This window comes from Lactuca serriola, chromosome 8 (assembly GCF_051521515.1).
Source record: "Lactuca serriola cultivar US96UC23 chromosome 8, Lser_US96UC23_V15, whole genome shotgun sequence".
Taxonomy (NCBI): domain Eukaryota; kingdom Viridiplantae; phylum Streptophyta; class Magnoliopsida; order Asterales; family Asteraceae; genus Lactuca; species Lactuca serriola.
Genome location: NC_136415.1, coordinates 169,566,580 through 169,588,553, shown reverse-complemented (window position 1 = coordinate 169,588,553; position 21,974 = coordinate 169,566,580). Strand labels below are relative to the sequence as shown.

The following is a 21,974-nucleotide window of genomic DNA, read 5'->3' as shown; positions in this document are numbered from 1 at the left end:
TTTTTCTCAGTACCATCTTAGGTAGAACGCATTCTAATAACCAGATCTGAACTAATTGCATGATTAGAAAAGTCGCAGTAGACCTGAGACCGTTTTTAATATTGATTTTAGGCCGTGTCCCTGAGGATTGAAACCTGCGTCCCTGTGCTATATTTTTAGTGCAACCAACAGTGATAAAATTTATTTGCTTAATACGCATGCGACAACATGTTAAAAAATCGGTGTCGTTGCTGGGAACATGGTGCTTTCTAATAGTTGTATGCCCAGAGTTTTTTGTTCATGTACACCTTTAGTTTTTGATTCAGAAATCAAGCGAACTACAAGGAAACTAAATAAATAAGTAGCAAAGAGAAAACAACCCGTTTTTTTCGAAAGTACCCCCATCTTCTCTTCAAAAAAAACCATTATAAAACTTACCCCCACCACGCTCAGTCAAATTTGAACCCACAGGTTCTTTAGAATCCGAATATGGAGAATCAAACATGAGTGGAGACGAAGCAGAAAAGACTCTCAAAGAGTTGGCCACTCAAGAAGTCAATCTGTAGCCACTCTACATCACTTTTCCGAAAGCCAAGAACTTTGAACTCAAATCTGGTTTGATTCATCTTCTTCCCACTTTGAGAGGATTGGAAAAAGAAGACCCGCATGAATTTCTCAAGGAATTTCATGTGGTATGTTCAGGAATGAAGCCACATGTTGTCACAGAAGATCAGATAAAGCTAAGGGCATTCCCTTTTTCACTTCAAGATTCAGCAAGGGAATGGCTATATGAATGCCCATCTGGTTCCATCACCACTTGGACATAACTCGCGAAGCTATTTTTAGAGAAGTATTTTCCAGAAACATGAGTCTCCAGTCTCAGAAGAGAAATCATTGGTATCAAACAAGGAAAAAGAGAAGCTTTACACACTTACTGGGAAAGGTTCAAGAAACTTCTGGTTGGGTGTCCACAACATGGGATCAATGATTATCAACTATATAATTACTTTTGCGAAGGCCTAACACCCATGGAGAGGCGCCTTATAAATGCTTCCAGTGATGGTTCCTTGGGTGACATGACACCAACTGAAATCAGGGAGCTTATCGAAAAGTTGGCGATCGAGTCTAAGCATTCCGGAAATGCAAGGGGATTCAAAGAATCTGGAGTCTCAGATGTCTTAACTAACAAAAGTTGTTCTACTCCTAACAAAAGAAAAAGCATCTGCGAAAAAACTATAGGGTATATGCTTGAAGATGGAACATCCAATTGATATGTGTCTGATTTGCAAGAGGATGTTGCTCCAGTCAAAGCTGTCAGAGGATACCGGCAACAAAAGACTTATAATCTGCCTCCAAACTATTATTAGAATAATAATTTTCAACCAAGACATCAATTTCAGCCACCATCGGGTTTTTAGCAGACAAACTTTCAATAAAATTCTCATTTTCAGCCAAATTTCCAGAATTCGAATTTTCAGCATCAATCTTCAAATCAGCAACCCAGTAGTTCCAGTGTGGCCTTAGAAAATATAATGAAGAGTCTTTATGTGAGCACCCAAGCATTCCAGACAGAAACCAAAGCTAGTATCAAGAATCCGGAACAACAGGTGTCTCAACTTGCCACTTTTGTGGGTCGTATGGAATCTCAAGGAAAGTTACCATGGCACACTGAAAACAATATCAATCACAATGTGAGTGCTATTTCTTGGAGAAGTAGGAAAATTTATGGAGGACCAATCTCATCCAAACTAGAAAAAGAAGCTGAAGAAGAATATGAAAAAGTTCTAGTGGAAGAAGGGGATTTTAAAGAGCCTGAAAAGGAAGACAGGAATAGTATGAAGAGGTGTTCGTTGAAGAAGAAGCTGAAGAAGATAAAGAAAAAGAGTCATCAAGATCAGTCCAACAAAAATTAAAGAATACAAGCCTTTACTTCTATTCCCATCAAGACTGAAAAATACGAAGCGCGAAAGAGGATGAAGACAACCTTGTAAATTTTTTCGCAAGGTTAAGGTAAATCTTCCACTTTTAGATGTTATCAAACACATTCCATGATATGCCAAGTCTCTGAAAAAATTATGTATTTCTAATAAAAAAATGAAATATAATGAAATTGTCAAAGCTGGCAAAAATATATCCTCTATTTTACAAAAAGGTTTGCCTCCAAAGTGCAAGGATTCAAATATTTTTTTAGTTCCTTGTAAATCATGGAACCTTAATTTTTCAAATGACATGCTTGACCTTGGTGCTTCAGTCAATGCCCTTCCCTTTTCTATTTTTGAAAAATTAAAAATGGGAACTTTACAAATGACCATAACAATTATCTAATTAGGTGACCACTCGACAGTACACCCAAAATGTGTATTCGAGAATTCTCTTGTCTAGGTGGATAATCTTATTTTTCCTGCTGATTTTTATATTCTGGACATGGGTGATGTTGACATATCCAATACAAACTCAATTATTTTGGGAAGACCTTTTCTGAAAACTGCTAAAATGAAAATTAATATTTTTTCTGGTATACTTTCTATGGAATTTGATGGGGATGTGGTGAATTTTAAAATGAATGATTATGATACTTGTGATAATATTTCTGTTAATTATTTGGGTACCACCAATCCTTTATCTGAGGACTGCTATGAGTTTTCTAATGTCTCTAGGTGAGAAATATTTGTAGATAGAAACTTATATGCCACATCAGAAGAGCTAGAAAAAGGAAAGCTTGGGGAAAAAGAGGAGAAGTTAGTTGCTTAAAAGAAGTTGAACATAAATAAGATTGGGGAAGAGGAGAAACTAAAATCTCCTAAGAAAGAATCATAGACGAATTTGAAAAGAAAAATGGCTTTGGTGAAAGAAAAAGAAGGAAAGGTGTGTTTTGATATGAATTTGCAAAGAAGAAATTTTGAAGATAAGAAATAGAAGAATTCTAGAAAGAAGAAGATCAGAAAGAGAAAGAAGTCTAATCTTTTGAAAGACTTATCTGAAGACACTCTAGAGTCTTTCAATTTTGTTGATCAAGTTCTAAATCCACCCATATTGCCATATTCAAAGGGATCTGGAGTCACAAGGAAAAGAGTTGAGCTTCAGAGAACTCCCAACCACACCAGTTAGTTAATGTGGTTGGGCAAAGTCGAGCCAATGACTTTAGAAATGGGCAACTATCTGGGTGGCAACCTGAGGAGTAGTTTTTTTTTTAATTTTTTTTTCGCTTTCAATAAAGAGATGGTCATAGTTCCAAGCAAGCATGGGGAAATCATAGGATCGACAAAGTTACTAAAATTCATATTTTTCTTCACATCTTCATCAAATCAGAATTTCTGCAAACTTATTAGGTACATTCATTCCTAGCTGCAGCATTTTTGTTTTTATATGCTTTATTGAGCTGTTCATTCCTCTTTGAGCATTGAGGACAATGCATAATTTTATGCTTGGGAAGGGGTTAGTGACAAAATTGCATTTTTTTGTTAAAAAATTTAATTTTTCAATTTTTCATTTACCACTTTAAAAATTTTATTTTCTTTTTGCATTTTATTCTTTTGGATCTGCATATAAAATTTGGAAAATCCAAAAATATTTTATTTTCCTTTATTTTTCCACATTCATAAAAAAAACCCCAAAAGATTTTATTTCTAGTTATTTTATTTTCTGCATTTAAAAATTCTTAAAAATCTTTAAGAAAATAAAAAAAATAATTTTTAAAAAAAATGTGAGATGAGAATACTCTTACATTCGATAACTCCACAAAGATAGAAAATTGAAAGTCCAAAGCAACCGGGTTGTTATTGGAAGTGTAGAATCAACCGTGATCTGAGACCCAAAGTTAGATAAAAAAAATGGCATACTAAAACATTTTTGTGGGCGATAACAACAACTTTAGGAAGATTTGATTTTGAATGTTTAAAAAGAGCCTTTATCGACAATTCTAGACCCATAGAACACGGACCTATTTGTTGACACGTGTTACTCTCGCGGTAACAGAGAGCCCTTATATCAGATCCACACAATCAAGAAGGACAAAAGGGTACAACTGTCATATTCAGTACACAAATCAAAATTTCAAGCACTTAATCAAAGCAATATCAAGAAATTCAAAAGTTGATTGAAAAACTCAAGCTAAAAACAGATAAAAATTCAAGTTTAATCAAATCGTAAGCCATCTCAAAGTTAAATGTGGAAAATGAAGAACTGCGTGATATGATATTTGTGGCCCTCGAAAAAGTGAAATCATAAGAGCTGGGCCTCTACGTGTGTGGCCCATTGCTTCAGCGAAAACTGATTTGGCGTGACGGGTTCTTAAGGATGCGTCGATTCTGGTTCTTGACTATCTAGTCTTAAGGACATGAGATCCTGGATTGTGTTATTTTTGCTCATAAAGCTAATTAAGGTGTAACGTTTAAATAAAACTATTACTGGACTATTGGGTTACAACGTCTCGGGATCTTCCTCACTTTGGGAGTCTGTGATACATGAAAGGTAGCAGGATGGTCGTCTAGGTAGTAATGATTGGAAATCCCTCAATGGAAAGTCCGATCGTAAAATATATATATATATATATATATATATATATATATATAAAGAGTGAAGAATTTTATTTTCTTTTTATTCTAAATTATTTTTATGTCGTCTACATCTTTCCATTTGTTTATAGTGTTTTATCATTTTCTTACTTGAGGGCAAGTAAGGTTTAAGCGTGGAGAGATTTGTTAAATGCCATTTTATGCATCTTATAGGTAGTTTTTACTATCACTTAGCATCATATTTTGTACATTTGCATGCCATTTATTTAAATAATGTTCGGCTCATGTATTATGTAAGAACACACGGATTGCTCATGTTTTTTATGTTAATTGCAGATAGTTCGAGTGGAGCAGTGCTTTGGGAGCAGTTGGATGCATGTTTGGAGCTCAATTGTAGTCTAAACTAAGGAAGGATGTTGAGGAATGAACAAGAACAACTTGGAAGGAAGAATGACGATAAAAAGGCATAAAATTTGATGCATGCGATCACATGTCTTGTCCATGTGATCACAACTTTGTCCATGCGATCGCATGTTTGGCTCGTAACTTATCTTCGAGGTTTTTTCATGCCAAAACTTCATCTGGGAGAAAAAACATGAAAACACGCCATCAAAACAACCCTTTATGCGATCGCAACTTTTGCCAAAAAGTTCGAAAATAACATCCTACTTTATTAAAAAGGTTTGAGACGTGTTTTCTTCAATACATGTGATTCCATACACGCTGTTTTCGTTGTTGGACGTATAGTCCCACATAACCTTCCGGAGTTTGACGCTTCGAAACGATGAAAACCACTTCTAAAGGCGATTTTTGAATTCTTTCAGTGACTTTTAAAGATCCGAGGGCTGCGAATCATCTCACACATTTAGTTTAGAAGATTAATCAGTAAATATTTCTTTTATCTAGTTTGATATCGTTTTTGGCCATGTCTGGCTAAACTATAGTTTTCAGTTCTATATAGACTAGTGCTTTTTCTTGTGATTAGTTTTCAGATCTGATTTTTTTTTTTTTGTGTTTCTATCTAGATTTCTCGATTTTGAGCTTAATGAATGTTTAATTTTAATTATTGTTAGTCTGATCACCCAGCTAGGGTTTTATCATTCAAGTTAATCGGTTCATATAATCCATAATTGTTCTTGTCAACTGGTAAAAGTAACAAGTATCAGATTGGTTCAGTTTTGAGATTTAACTCTAATGTAAACTGTAAGAATCATACCTTTATAATTCCAAGCTTGTGAGAAGTATTTGGTATTGCTGGGATTTTACATATAACTTACTGCAATTTTTCTGATTAAATTAAGAGCTTGTTTAATTGAACTAGTAAAAAGTTAGGGTTAATTCAAAGAGCTTGTTTTGGTTAACTAATTTAGGTAAAATAGATTATACTAGAGCTTGTTAGGTTTTCTCAGTACCAGCTTAGATAGAATGCATTCTGAGTAACCAGATCTTAACTAGTTGCATGATTAGGAAAGTCGCAGCAGAATTAAAACCGTTTTTAATATTGATTTTCATTTAATTTAATATCACTGCATTTTTTAGTTTTTAGTTTAATTAAAAAACCCCTTTTATATTTTCTGTTTCTTGACTAGATTGTGCCTGGTGCAAAAAGGCATTGACTTTTAGGCTGTGTCCGTAAGGATTCGACCCTGCTTCCCTGTGCTATAGTTTTAGTGCAACCAACAGTGATAAAACTTATTTGCTTAATATGTGTGTGACAGCGTGTTAACAGTGTGAATTTAAAGATTGAAGATGAAGATCAAGAACTTATCCTCTTATGTTCACTGTTGAAGTCTTATGCGAATTTCATTGATACCATGTTGTATGGTAGGACAATGATCACTGTGAATGACGTGAAGGATTCTTTGATGTTCAAGGAACTAAAAAGAAAAGTTTCAGTTGGAGAAGAAGTTTCTAGTTTTGATTTGTTCGCAGACAGAGGAAGAACATCAGAGAAAGGTGGAGGTAACAAAGGGAAGTCAAGTTCCAAATCTAAAGACAATATCAAATGTTATAACTGCAAGGAAATGGGGCACTTCAAAGAAGATTTTCCATTGGTAAAGAAAGGGAATAATGGTGTTGGACCAAGCAACAACAATGTTGTTGTGGTTCAAGGTAATTCTGATGAAGGGGATGATGGTGAAGTTTTGATAGTTTGTATATCGAGTTCTATTGATGCTTGGGTCTTGGACTCTGGAGCATCTTATTATGACATGGTGTCATAACTGATTCGAATCCTTCAAAGAGTGGAATGGTACAGTCAAGATGGCTAATGATTGGGTGAGCAATATCAAAGGGAGTGGCACATTGCAGATCAATATGCATGATGGTATAGTTAGGAAATTGGATTGTTGGTTCGTCCGAGAGCTTCAAAATAATTTGATTTCACTTGGCACTTTGGATAAGGATGGATTGAAATTTATCGAGAATGTGACTAGTTAAGAGTCTCCAAGGGTACCCTTGTAGTTATGAAGGGAAGGATGAATCCTCATGGTATTTATATTTTAGATGCTTGTACGACTGGGGGAACGGTGACTGTATCCCAATCCTTGGATCAATGTGATGATGAAAGAAAGTTATGGCATCATAAGTTTGGACATGTGAGCAAGAAGGGGTTGTTTGGTGGAGATGCAACTGGAAAAGCTAAACCAGGTGAAGCTTGTGTTCAGGAGATACAAGGCAGGGAGAAGTTCAGTTCGGTTCAACACTCAGGTAAGGAGATTCTCGAGTGTGTTCACTCAGATCTATGAGGTCCCTCTCATGTTGATTGTTCAAGGAAGACCTGGGTGTATTTTCTGAAGACAAAGGTCCAAGATGAAGTGTTTGGGCAGTTCATGGAGTGGAAGATGATGGTTGAGAAATAGACCGGGAACCATGTCAGGTCACTCAGAATGGAAAATGGGTTGGAGTTTTGCAAGACTTTGTCTGAAAAATTCTGCAAAACAGAAGGTATAGTGAGGCATCACACTGTACGGAGAAAACCACGGCAAAGTAGAGTTGTGGAATATATGAACCAAACACTGGTGGAGCATGCTTAGTGCATGCGATTATCTGCTGATTTATCAGAGCAATTCTGGGCAGAAGCAATCAACACTGCTTACTATCTGGCGAATAGATCTCCATCAGCTACAATTTATTTTAAGACTCCTTATGAGACGTGGTCTGGGAAACACTCAGAGAACACCGTTTTATGAATTTTTGGATGCTCTGCTTATGCTCGTGTGAATGATGGTAAAATGGAGCGCGAGGAAATGAAATGCACATTTATAGGATATGCATGTGGAGGGAAATTTCATCTTCTGTGGTGTACAGAATATCAAAATCCAAAATTCGTTATTAGTAGAGATGTGACCTTTGAATCTGGTATGTGTAATCAGAGAGGAAGTGGTACAAGTGTTGCGGGGAACGATCAGGATGCTAGCCAGAAGGTGGAGTTTGAAACAGAAACCCCCATACAATTTTGTGATAAATGAGGAACAACATGGTGGCATGAAACAACATAGACTTGAGGAATCCCTTGATCAACCCATGGAAGAAGTATCTAGTGATGCTGATGCTGGGAAATACAACTTGAAGAAGCTTCAAGAGAATAAGTTTGTGATGAAGGATTTAGGAGCTAAAAAGTAAATAGCAAGGATGGAGATTTGGAGTTATAGAAGAGTATGATGGTTATATATTTATCATTACTTTGAGAAAGTCTAGCAGTCGTTCTATTGTGATCAGTCCAAACTTTTTGGTACTTTTTTGGCAGTTCGAGGCAACTGGGGAAAAGCTCATTGGGAAGTGGTCAAGTGGATCTTGCAACACTTGAAAGGAACGTTTGATGTTTTTCTGGTGTATGGTGTTGTGATATCCCCAAATTCATGGTACTTTTAAAAATTTTATTTATGCTTATTTGAAAATTAGAGTATTCATTTTAAAGAATAATATTGCGGAATTTGTTCCCAGAAAGACATGATAAATATATTATCAAAGCATTTTCGAAGAAATGTATTTTGTTTATATTAAAACTTTGGGATGTCATCATCAATACAGAAACATAAGCATAATAAGACCTTACATTCATTTAAATTAGTGATCTACATCTCCTTTAATCTCTTAGTGTAATGTAGCTTCGTATCGACACCTGTAATACAAATAAACTATGTGGGTCAGATTGGGAAACCTGGTGAGTACATAGGGTTTTCAACCCATAATAATATAATTATTATGTTTTATCATCAAATAATTAACCTAATTATCCATCCCCGTTTTCTTCATTTCATCTTTTATAAAGATTTATCCAAAGGATCATCTCATATATAGTATGGTAGATGAACTCGAGGATTACTCCCTCAATACCTTTCCAGTAAGGGTTAGGGTATCATCGCATGAATACGTAGTTGCAACATCGCATGAACTCGTAATTCATAGTAAGGGTTAGAGTATCATCGCATGAATACGTAGTTACAACATCGCATGAATACGTAGTTACAACATCGCATGAAATCATAATCCATAATAAGGGTTAGAGTATCATCGCATGAATACGTAGTTACAACATCCCTTGAACTCATAATTCATCACCTATAGGTTATGAGTCTGCTGGTGTTTCCACATAACTGTCTAGAATAGTCTGTGGTCGTCATCTATAGTATGGTAGATGACTACATCGCCACATCGCCGGTCAAGGTTATGGTATCTCCTCTCATCTCGCATCACCTATTTATCATCACATATCTATCATCACCTAATTATCATCACCTTTTTATCATCACCTATCTCTCATGACCTGTCGCTACCCAATATATATTTATCAGTATAAAAATACGTATATAGTTTAAATTATGTAAACATGTATAAATCGTTCATCTAGCATATATATCAGGAACACAGATAATATTCACACATAATATGTAATTTATATTAAATACTTCATATATATGTGTAAGATGAAACTAACTATGCACTCACAACACGTAATTTATATTAAATACTTCATATCTATGTGTTAGATGAAAGTAACTATGCACTCACAACACGTAATTTATGTTAAATACTTTATATCTATGTGTAATATGAAAGTAACTATGCACTCATAGCACATAATTTATATTAAATACTTCATATCTATGTGTATGATGAAAGTAACTATGCACTCACAACACATAATTTATATTAAATACTTGATATCTATGTGTAAGATGAAAGTAACTATGAGCTCACAACAAGTAATTTATATTAAATACTTCATATCTATGTGTAATTTCAAAGTAACTATGCATTCACTTGTTAAAGTGATGATTCCAAACTCGGGCAGTGCTCTGCTTCTAACGATTCTATTTTCCTTCGACGAAACCTAGCATTATTATCGCTAAGTTTTAGTCTAATCTTTATTGCGACTAATTGTTACTCTATATGCATCATTAACTTAAAGTCTATTTTCATGATCTATCAACTAAGGAACAACCAGGTAGAATCATATTAGAGGTAGGGTCCATTTGGTATACGATGTATACTGTTTCGAAATCCCACTTTAAAAACCTCACTAAATCACAGGCTAGACATCATCCCCGTAAGTAGATCAATCAGCATAATGACTTGGAATCACTGATAAATCTTTTTTATAGGTTCATAATAACAATAATGAACTTAAACATAAGTTATACTTATAGTACGGTAAGCATAACTCAACTTACAAGCCAAAAAGCACTTTTTCTTAGAGCCTTCAGGCGCTCTAGGGCTTTCTTCTATCACCTTGAGGTTACTAGGGCTTTAGGAGGGTTTTGCGAGGCTTAGAGAGAAAGAATGGGTTTTTGGTGTGAGAAATGAAGGCACTCTCACATGCTATTTATAGGCTGAATTTTGGACCTACTCGTCGAGTTTTGGCCTCTAACTCGTCGAGTTGGTGGCACATGTCACCCTCTGGTGGCAAGGCTTGGGGGGAAAAGCAATGGTCCAGATTAAGCCACGTCACCCCTTTCGTAGCAGCACTATTCCGACTTTCTAAATTTCATAACTTTCACATACGAGCTCCATTTTCGACATTATTTATATCCACGCGTAGGTGGAGATGTACTCTACAACTTTTGTTTGGACTCCGTCGGCTAATTCTGAACCGTTTTAAATTTAACAGTATGAGATGTTTACACTATTATTGACCGTGTAAAATTCATAACTTCTACATACGGACTTTTATTGTTGAGCTCCTATTAATGAGATCTTCAATTCTCATTTAGGTTGTGTTGGCTAAAAATCGATCGATCTAAAATTTGAATTTTCGGTTGTGCACTGCTATGTTAAATCTTAAAAAAATCATAACTTCCTCATACAAAGTCAGATTTGGACATTCTTTTTATGCACGTACTCGATTTAACGTATAATACGACTTTCATTTAGATCGCTAAAGCTAAAAATTAATTTATCAAAAATTCACTTTTTACGTTACGCGGGGTCGTGCCGGTTTTGCCGTAAAACTTCAATGGGTCATAACTTCTTCGTTATAACTCGGATTTCGGCGTTCTTTATATGTACGGAACCCTTGTGACATATACTATAAATTGGTTAAGATTATTTATTATAAATAATCTTCCATCAAAAAGTTTTTTTTTGACGCTTATTGTCGCTAAATTTACTTGCTTGAATATGAGGGCGTTACAAGTGCTAACGTACGACATACACACATGGTTGGATTGATAGACTTGGACCATGAAAGTGGTCTACAAATAAGAAGATCATTGGTGGTTGGTCTTGTTCAAAGTCTTCTTTTGAAGGTAGAGAAACCTATCATGCTCTACTACATGTTATGCATTCAAATGTCTAATTCCAAGGAGAATCCGAAAGACATGGTTACTAGGTCATTCCCAGAGAGAAGGTCAATATTTTCTTGGACTTGGTGGATCTTCGCAGGAGGAAGCCCCTTCGGGGATTGATGTCAGGAAGGGAGAGAAAGTTCACGTTTGACGTGGAATTCAAAGGATGCTCAAGTCAAGGTGGAGATTGTTAAATATGAGTCGAGCATTTGGAGCATTCGTATGGAGAATTTGAGTTCAATGGAGAACTTGGGTTCATGGATCATGTAACAAATGAATGAATCATATGAGAAAAGGGATGGGTCTCCTAACAAAGGAACGGATCAAGTGAACAAGGAACGAATCAAGTAACAAAGAAACAGATCTTCAAAAAGGAGGTATGGATCACGCAGAAGTGGAATGGAGGATCCTATGCTTGGGTACACCACTTATAAGTCAAGGTGCACCACCATTGGAAATTTATACGCCACGAAGTCACTTGCTATGACACGAAGTGACTTGATATGCCATGAAGTGACATGATATGCAATCAGGTGACTGGATATGCCACTAAATGACATGATATGCCATCTAGTGATAGGATATGCCACCAAGTAATTGGATATGACATTCATAAGGTGAATGTAAAATTGTGGAGTGGATATCTAGATATTCCAACCTTGAGAGGATGTGTCATTGTCATGCCTAATGCGTCATCGTGATGCATAGATATGCCACTTGGTTCCTTGATATGCCAAAGTATCCCTTGATGAGCTAATGTTTGCAAACTCACTTAGTTTTAAATCTACTTTTAATTATAAAATAACACACAAAGGCAGTGAACCTATCAATTGTGGTATAGTTAAATAAGTAGGGTATCGAACACAGGGATCAGCAAATTAAAACTAAAAACTAATTCTATCTAAATTAATTAATAAGTAGGGGGTTTTCTCTAGTTTAACAAGACTAGAAACTTGCTAACTATTACTAATTTAAAAACTAGAAAACAAAGAACTAACTAGATTCAATAATGGGAAGGAACTTCTGTTTAGTTCAACTCAATTGATCCTATGGTTGATTTCAAGGTAATGGTGCAATGGATTAATTCTTTTGTTGGTTACCGATTCAAGTGACTAGATTTGCATTCACTACACTAATCCTTAGCAAATAAACTAACTTAAACAGTGGCCAGTTGTCTAATTTTATTAGATTTACTAGATTAATTATTCGGGTTAAATTAGACTTGCTATAGTTAACTAATTTAATCTTTTAATTAACTTCTTGTTGATGGTCATCACACAAGCTTGCACATGAATTTACTCAATTTTCTTATTAACTCTAGTTTCATGTTCATTAATCCTATACATATGATAAAGTGGTCACATAAACATATGAGGTTAACAACTAAGAGATGTTCATGCAGCTTAATTATCTTCCTATTAACAGAAAAATAGTTATCATTCACACATAAGGTTCTTTAGCAAGCTAAAATAACAAAAATCACCAACTTAGAATTAATCTTACCAATCAATCAAACCATATTATCAATTTTGTATCCCCAAACAGAAGTCTAAAGGTTTTAGCTCATAATTAAAGTAAATAATAGCAAACAAACAGAGTCTAATTGTTTAACCATAATGACAAAACAAAAGACTAAGTGGAATGATGAAATTTGCCTCAATTCTCCTTCGGGATTGAATTCTAGCTTATGACTTCGTCTTCTAGGGTTTTTCTGACTTCTTCATCGCAGCTAAATCCTTCCGAATCGTTCCAGAATTCCTCCCCATCGTTCAGTGGAGTTATCTATATATATACGAATCGACTCGTCGAGTCGGGTGGCGACTCGTCGAGTCCATCTCTCAGTCCCCGTATTGTGATAAGTCTCTGGGATCCCGAGTCTTTATCTTCTCGAATCTTCGCTTGGACTTGCCGAGTAGTCGACCCTACTCGCCGAGTAGGTGTTATTTTTAGTGTTTTTCTTCTTTGTTCCATTCTCGAGCTCTCAACCGCTTCTCCTGCTTCCTTTTGCTTCCGAGCTTCATTTTTGGACCGAAAATATAATTCAAACACTTTTAAATACCTATTGTCCATAAAATGCAATAATTTAGCTAATAAATGAATAAAAATCTATACTTAATATGAACTAATTATGCACATATCAAAATACCCCACACTTGTGTCTAAATTTTTCCTAAGTACCCCCCATACTCAAAATACTCACAATCCTCATAAACATTCGCCCACTCACCCCGAACTATGCTCATTTTATGCAACCCTCCGAATCCATCCGCAGAAAACCTCTTACCCTTAAGGTATTTTTAGATGAGCAACCCAAGCATACATAATCTAGAACTACAACTTTTCGATACCATTATGGAGCTTTTTCGAATTCTTCATTTTCTTGATAATTTGTGTTTGATCTCTTTGAATTCACCACCTTTATTGTTTGATTTTTCGTATCTTCAACTTTTTGAATTTCTTGGAATTTTGATCTTTTGATTTTCACTTTATTTGCTCCAAAATTCTTACAACTTTTCTTGCAATTCTTTTTTTTTTTTTACATGTACCTCTTTTTTCACTCGATAAACCTACATGCTTAAGCAGGGGCGCTCAACTTCAACCTTTATTAGCTAACGATAAGAATTTTCCTGGATACATTTCAGGTTTAGGCTGCTAAACATATTGCATCCCTCAGGCTGAGCAGGGTCATGTTTTTGTCCTATGATTTCACTAGAATAAGGAAGCCACAAATGCACTAGAACGTATATAGGCTCAACTAAACATTTGGGTTTTCATGCAATCATCAACACAATTCTAACATGGAATCCTAATTTGCTAAATTAAGTCCTAAGTAATATTTTTGGTATGGAATTTTTTTTAAATATTAGCCTAAATTAAGATTCTAAATTTTCTAATATGTGACCAACCCCCTACCCCACACTTATTTTATGCAATGCCCTCATTGCATATTATGCAAAAATAAAAATGCAAATATAGGGAGAATTGGAACAAACTCCCTTGGGGTAGAAGTCGATAGGGTGATACTCTTCTCTTTAGCTCCATCTTCACTTGACTTTAGCCATGGGAACAGCTCATCCATGTCTTGGGTCTCATGCGTCTCGTGTGGTTGACAGCTCAAAAATTTCACGGAACAAGCTTCTTAGAAAATCTCCAGTGACAATTCCTCACAAAAAGTGGATAAATGCTGCAGTGAAAGTGCTCAAAGTAGTTCTGGAAATCGAAGATTGCAGGTCTACTCGGCGAGTAGTGGCGCGGACTCGGTGAGTATCTCTTGACTTGGAACGATAAAATGTAATATCCCATGTGCTCATCGAGTAGAATTTTTGCACTCGACGAGTAGGCGCTGTATTGCCAAAACTGATCCAGCTGATGTTCCTTTCGACTCAGGTTTTGAAATTGGAAATTTCACTGACCCTCACTCTAATTCCTCTCAGTAGCAACACTCTCCATTACTCTCGACTCTCACGGACTCAATCCTAAGGACAAGACTCCATACTTTTCTTGAAAATATCTCATTCCTTACTTGACCCTCAACAATTTAGTATGCTTCCTAATCTTCTATCCCGGAAAAATAAACAACTAAAAGTGAAAGTAATAACCATCCCAACAAAAATAAAAATCATCCAAGTGTTTAACAATTGTTCAAAACATAAAATCATAAAAACATAAAACATAAAAGAAAACTCTTCATTCTTCATCTTCCATGTCAGCTCCTCCCGCGCCACTTCCTCCTTCTCTATTTCTCCTCCTCATTCTCTCGTCCCAACTCATAATGTATGGATAGCCAGGTCCGGGTCTTGGGGCAATGATCATCTGTTGGAAGAGGTATTCAAAAGATTGATTATTATAATTCACCCCTCGTCCAATGTTGTCCAAGTAGCGTCGGTACTCCAATTGGTTCCATCCATCATTGTCCTCTTCCACCGGAATAACCGGTGGGTATTCTCGTACCCGCTCACTACGTTGTCGGACCCGCCTTCCCGGCTCCTCGTGGATTGCCGGCTCATCTTCATGTAGAATGGAGAATGAATCACGAAGCTTCTCATCTATCCGTGCCCTCCTATATAGTGCAGTGTTGAATATTGGAGGGTGGATAACCGTGAGTGCCCTAGCTTGTTGCAAATCTAGGACCCCAAACGACTTGGCCAGCCTAGTAACAAACATGCCTCCATTTATTTTGGAGTTGACTTTTTCCTTAACCGCCCCTTCAGCAAGGAATTTGGCAATGTAATAGGGGAGATTGCAGAAAGCGTCAGGAGTAATAATACTCCATAGATAGAAGATATCAAGGGTTGGGAGCTTGTCCCAATCCTTCCGCATGTTGATGGTGTTAGCCACGAAGCGGTGAATAAGGCGATGGATTGGCTAGCGAATGTGGCCCTCCTGAGCGGTGGAAGGAATACACACCCGGTTGGAAATCGTGTTCCACCATGTAGAGGCCACCACTGCCTCGGGAAGTTCCTTATGGCAGTTTTCCAGAAAAGCTTCAAAGTCTTCAGACATCATTGTGCTCTGGTCATAAATCCCCAGCCTCCAAGAAAACTCAGCAAAGCTGCATTGTTGCAGCTCCCCACCCAAAGAAATTGTGTTGGGGTTGTAATACTCACTACCACCTCGGAATGAGATGGTAACAAAAAATTCCCAACACAGCTCGACATAAACAAACTCTTGTATCTTGAATAATTGTAACCAACCATCACATGTGATGGTGGTATACCCCAAACCGCACTCCTTCACCAAGTATGGTGTGAGCACCTCCTCCAATCCCATATTTCCCAACCACCCCCAGTCAACAACGTTGGGTAAATGGATTTCCTTTTGTTTGAGCGCCTCTAATATGCTTTTGGCCCTAGTTTGTGATGACTTCGAAGTGATTTGTTGAAATGAAAGCCACGGGATATCACTTTGGCTCCCCCCACGAGAAGACTTCCCCCTTCTGGCCATGATACCTTTTTCTTTGAAAGATGAAGATTAAGTGGAAAATTGAAGAGATTTGAAGAACTCGCAAGAAATCGCAGGGATGCTTGAGGACACGCTGTGCACGGAGAATATGGGGGTTAAATGGGTGAAAACCCTCTTTTTACAGATTTATATCTCATCCGTGTAAGTTGGCTACTCGCCGAGTAGAAAGGTTCTACTCGCCGAGTAGAAATGCCTTTACGCGTTTTGTTGGGTTACTCAAGCAGGTACTCGCCAAGTATACGCTCCTACTCGGCGAGTAATCCTTGCAGTTTGTAAAAAAATTTAATGTTTTGAAATATTAATGTATTTTTTCATTCTTTTAGCCACCCACCCTACACTCTAGGCATTGCTTGCCCTCAAGCAATTATATTCTCAGAAGAAGACGAATGAAAAAGATAAAAATAAAATAAAAGGAAAGAAAATGCAAACTTGAGACTCGGGTTGCCTCCCGTGAAGCGCTTCTTTTTAAGGAGTCATTAGCTGGACTCCTCCCCTTCTACGTGGTTGCAGTCCCTTCCAGCAACAACAACTCTTCAATTCCTTCATTCCGGGGGACTCCTTCTTCATACTTTTTGACCCTATGGCCATTGACCTTGAAAGGTGTTCCATCTCTTGACAACACCTCTATAGCACCATGTGGAAACACCGTCTTCACCAAAAAAGGACCATCCCATCTTGACTTGAGTTTTCCCGAGAAAAGCTTTAGTCGTGAACTAAAGAGCAACACTTTTTGGCCTTCATGAAATTCTTTTTCTTTAATCCTTTTTTCATGCAACATCTTGGTCTTCTCTTTATAAAGCCATGAACTAGAGTATGTATCATTACTCAGCTCCGCAAGAGCATTCATTTGCATCAACCGGTTGCTCTTTAGTTCCTCCATGTTGAAGTTACACCTCTTTAAAGCCCAAAACGCCTTATGCTCTAGCTCCACCGGAAAATGGCATTGCTTTCCATAAACTAACCTATATGGTGTAGTACCAATAGGTATTTTGAAAGCTATACGAAAAGCCCAAAGTGCATCATCTAGCTTATTCGACCATTCCTTGCGATTGCTCCTCACCGATTTCTCCAAAATTCGCTTTAAAGCTCGATTTGTCACCTCGGTTTGTCCACTAGTTTGTGGATGGTAGGATGTGGAAAACTTATGGGTTACCCCATATTTATTTAAGACCTTCTCCAATTGGTCATTGGCAAAATGTGTGCCTCGGTCACTTATAAGAGCTTTCGGGACTCCAAATCGTGAAAATAATTTCTTCAAAAACCGCACCACCACCCGACCGTCATTTGTTGGTAACGCTTGTGCCTCCGCCCATTTGGATACATAATCCACCGCCACTAATATGTATTTATTTCCTTTAGACATGGGAAATGGTCCCATGAAGTCGATTCCCCACACATCAAACACCTCGCACACTTGGATACTATGTATTGACATTTCATTTCGAGATGAAATGTTTCCCACTCTTTGACAAGCATCACATTCTTTGACAAATTGGGCTGCATCTTTAAAAATGGTGGGCCAATAGAACCCAATGTCAAAGATCTTCTTTGCAGTGTAGTGTGCTCCATGATGTCCACCCGTGGGCCCGCTATGACAATGCTCTAATATCTTTCGGCTTTCATTCCCGAGCACGCATCTTCGTATGATCCCATCTGCGCAGCTCCGGAAGAGGTATGGCTCGTCGCAAAAGTAATATTTTAATTCAGAAAATAATTTCTTCTTTTGTTGACTGCTAAAATCTTTTGGGATGTATTTTGTAGCTAAATAAGTAGCTATATCTGCGAACCATGGCTCTTCTCCCACGGTCATCATAATGTACTCGTCCGGGAAGTCGTTTCCAACTTTATCTTCTTGCAATTGCGGGTTCTGTAGCCTTGACAAGTGGTCAGCTGCTACATTCTCCATTCCCTTCTTGTCTCGTATCTCTATGTCAAACTCTTGAAGAAGTAGCACCCATCATATCAGTCTTGGCTTGGCATCCAGTTTGGAAAACAAATACTTGATAGCCGAGTGGTCAGTAAAAACAGTAGTTTTGGATAAAACCAAGTAAGGGCGGAATTCGTCAAAGGCATACACCACAGCTAATAATTCTTTTTCAGTGGTGGTGTAATTCTCTTGGGCTGGATTTAGAGTCTTGCTAGCATAATATATGGGTCGAAAGTGCTTATCAACCTTTTAACCAAGGACAGCTCCTAATGCAAAGTCACTAGCATCACACATAATCTTAAAGGGTAAACTCCAATTTGGTGCAACAATGATCGGGGCATTAGTTAATTTTTAAAATTCAAATGCCTCTAAACGCTCTTTAGTAAAATTAAATGGTGCGTCTTTTAATAATAATTATGTTAAAGGTCTAGTTATTTTGGAAAAATCTTTTATGAAACGCCGGTAAAAACCCACGTGTCCTAGAAAACTTATAATGCCTTTCACATTAGTTGGTGGGGGTAATTTGGCAATGGTGTCAATCTTTGCCCCATCCACTTCAATTCCCATTTTGGAAACCTTGTGGCCCAAAACTATACCCTCCTTGACCATAAAGTGACATTTCTCCCAATTGAGGACCAAGTCGGTTTTTTCACACCTAGCAAGCATTAAGTCAAGATTTGTGAGACAATCATGGAAAGAAGATCCAAAAATGGAAAAGTCGTCCATAAAAACTTCCATGAATTTTTCCACCATATTGTGGAATATGGCTGTCATACACCTTTGAAAAGTCGCGGGTGCATTGCATAGCCCAAAAGGCATGCGTCTATAAGCAAAAGTCCCACTTGGGCAAGTGAATGTGGTCTTTTCTTGGTCCATTGGGTCTATGGGTATTTGGAAATAACCTGAGAATCCGTCTAGAAAGCTATAGTAACTATGGCCTGATAGTCTTTCTAACATTTGATCAATAAAAGGTAAGGGAAAGTGGTCTTTACGAGTGGCATCGTTTAGCTTTCGATAATCGATGCACACTCTCCAACCGGTTACCGTTCGTGTCGGAATTAGCTCGTTCTTTTCGTTGGTGATGACCGCCATCCCTCCTTTCTTGGGCACCACTTGGACTAGACTCACCCATGGACTGTCGGAAATGGAATAGATAATTCCCGCATCTAAGAGTTTAACCACTTCCTTCTTAACTACTTCTTGCATATTTGGGTTTAACCTTCTTTGGTTCTGCACAACCGGCTTTGCTCCTTCTTCCAGATTGATCTTGTGGGAGCAATAAGATGGGCTTATTCCCTTGATGTCGGTGATGCTCAATGCTATGGCCCGCTTCCGCTTCTTTAACACTTGCACGAGCTCTTCCTTTTCAGAATTGGACAGGTCATCGGCTATGATTACAGGCTTTTGGTTGCCTTCTTCAAGGAAAGCATACTCTAAATGTTCTGGTAATGTTTTGAGCTCAGATTTTTGTTTCTGACTGTTGGACTCGCCGAGTGCAGGTAGGGTACTCGGCGAGTTTGTGGCTGTATTCACGACTTCTGCCTTTTCTAAGGCGGAACTCGGCGAGTAGGACTGTCAATTTGCTTCACCAATTCTTCATAATCAGCTTCTTCCAGCAGTCTTTCAATTTCCATTAAGTCTTTTTCTGGATCAAGTTCTTCATCATCAGTTGTGAACTTGCTGGAATCTTCACTTTTGCATTCCTCCAATAATTCATCAAGCATATCAATTGAGAATGTCGTGTCGTCACTGTTCCTTGAATACTTCATAGCTTGGTCTACCCCAAATGTGACTGAGTCTTATCCTACCCGCAAGGTGAGCTTCGAGTCCCTCATGTCTACTATAGTACTTTCCGTGTTGAGGAAGGGCCTTCCAAGGATGATTGGAACTTGTGGATCCGCCTCCATGTCTAGTATGATGAAATCAGCGGGAAAGACGAATTTGTCCATCTTGACTAGTAAGTCTTCGCATATGCCTCTTAGGAAGGTGACTGTATTGTTTGCCAAGTGAATGGCCATGCGAATTGGCCTTGGCTCCGGGAGATCCAGCTTCTTAAAGAATGAGTATGGCATTAGGTTCACACTTGCTCCCGAATCAACTAAGGCATGAATAGCAGCCAAGTTGCCAAATTGGCAAGGTAAAGTTAAACTCCCCAGGTCACCCTTCTTCTTTGGTAGCTTATTTAGCATAGCAACTGAGCAGTTTTCATTGAGGACTACCTTCTTCACTTCTTCCATCGTCCTTCTATTAGTGAGAAGTTCTTTAAGGAACTTTGCATATTTGGGCATTTGCATGACAGCTTCAATGAAAGGTATGTTAATTTGAAGAGTCTTGACATGATTTAGAAACTTCTGGTACTCCTCTTCCTGCTTCTCTTTTATAGCTCTGGCTGGGTATGGCATTGGAGGCTGAAACAACTTTTCAGGGGTCTGGTTTTTCGGATTTGGTAGTGTACTCGCCGAGTCCATACGTGGTACTCGGCGAGTAGGGCTGTTAGATTGTAAGTTTTGCTCTTCTGCTTGATTTTCTGCCACCTTCTTCTATGATTCCTTGGATGCCTCGGTCTGAATAGGTTCCAGGAAAGTGATTATCTTCCCACTTCTTGTTGTGACTATGTTTATGTGCGCTCCTCGTGGGTTATTTTCAGTTTTGCTAGGAAGTTCGCCCGGTGACCTTTGGTTGATTTGTTGAGCAAGTTGCCCAAGCTGCATTTCTATATTGTGGATAGATGCTTGCTAGTTTCTAAGCATGGTCCTTGTTTCTTGAATTGCAGCATCATGATCACTATGTCTTTTTTCTGAAGCAGCTACAAATTTGGTAAGCATTTATTCCAAGTTTGGCTTTCTTTCTTGCACCGGCTCCTCCTTTTGATAGAACCCTCTCCCTTTTTGCCTAAACCTTTCCTCCTTGGCTTTCTTGTACTCTTCATAAGGGAGCCACTCTTTCTTTTGTTTGCGCCAGTCTTCATCATATCGGTCTCCACTTGAGTAACAAACTTGCACCTTCTTGTTGCCATTCTCATCTAAATCACAGTCTCTAGTGAGGTGAGGCCCATTGCAGTTTTCACAACCCACCCGAGTAGCATGGATCGTTTGATCCATTTTATCCATCCTTCTATCCATGGTTGTTAGCATAGCCATGACTGCGGATAAGTCTTCAGTAGCTGCATAAGCGGCTCCCCTAGTGACATTATGTCTAGGGTTGTGGTATTCTCTAGAGTGTTTAGAGAATTCTTCAATCAATTCTTTGATCACCGGGGGCGGCTTCTTTGTGAGCGGGCCTTGCGAGTCTAATAACTGCCTGGTTGTGACATTGACTCCATCAAAAAAGATGGAGACTTCTTGCTGGCTGTTTAGGTCACGATGTGGGCAGTTTCTTAGTAAGCTCTTGCACCTCTCCCATGCTTCATATAGCGACTCTCCAGCTTGTTGTTCAAAGTTAGCAATGACCTTCTTCAACTTGGCTATCTTGGAAGGTGGGAAAAAGTGATCAATGAATTCTTCTTTCATCTTGGACCGTGTGGTGACTGATCCGGGGGGAAGTGACTTGAGCCAGTATTTTGCAGCACCTTTGAATGTCACCGGAAGCATACGAAGTAGCTGAGTCTCACGGGGCACATTTGGAACATTGAAGTAATCAGCTACATCATTGACTTCATCCAAATGCTTGTACGTATCTTCATGGTCTCTTCCATAAAAAGGTATTTCTTTAAGTAAAGCTAGGATATGACCCTTTAACTCGAAAGTAGCAGTCGCGGGAATTGCGGTTTGCACAAGTCCCGGGCCAGTGTCATCGTGCATCCTC

The 21,974-nt window shown here is 38.0% G+C and overlaps 1 protein-coding gene and 1 non-coding gene across 2 annotated transcripts; one reads left to right on the top strand and one right to left on the bottom strand.

The window, feature by feature from the left end:
- Positions 1 to 19,969: 19,969 nt before the first annotated feature.
- On the bottom strand, positions 19,970 to 20,572 carry LOC145067607 (uncharacterized). Its single transcript, XM_079014707.1, has one exon. The coding sequence runs from the start codon at positions 20,570 to 20,572 to the stop codon at positions 19,970 to 19,972; it is 603 nt and encodes a 200-aa protein (XP_078870833.1).
- Positions 20,573 to 21,524: 952 nt separating this feature from the next.
- On the top strand, positions 21,525 to 21,631 carry LOC145071539 (small nucleolar RNA R71). The gene has a single exon (XR_013690548.1). It is a non-coding gene; the product is annotated as a small nucleolar RNA R71 (small nucleolar RNA).
- Positions 21,632 to 21,974: the final 343 nt, after the last annotated feature.

Excerpts from the sequence above, each read along its gene's own strand:
- LOC145067607 (XM_079014707.1), bottom strand. The coding sequence starts at position 20,572 with ATGCCATACCCAGCCAGAGCTATAAAAGAGAAGCAGGAAGAGGAGTAC.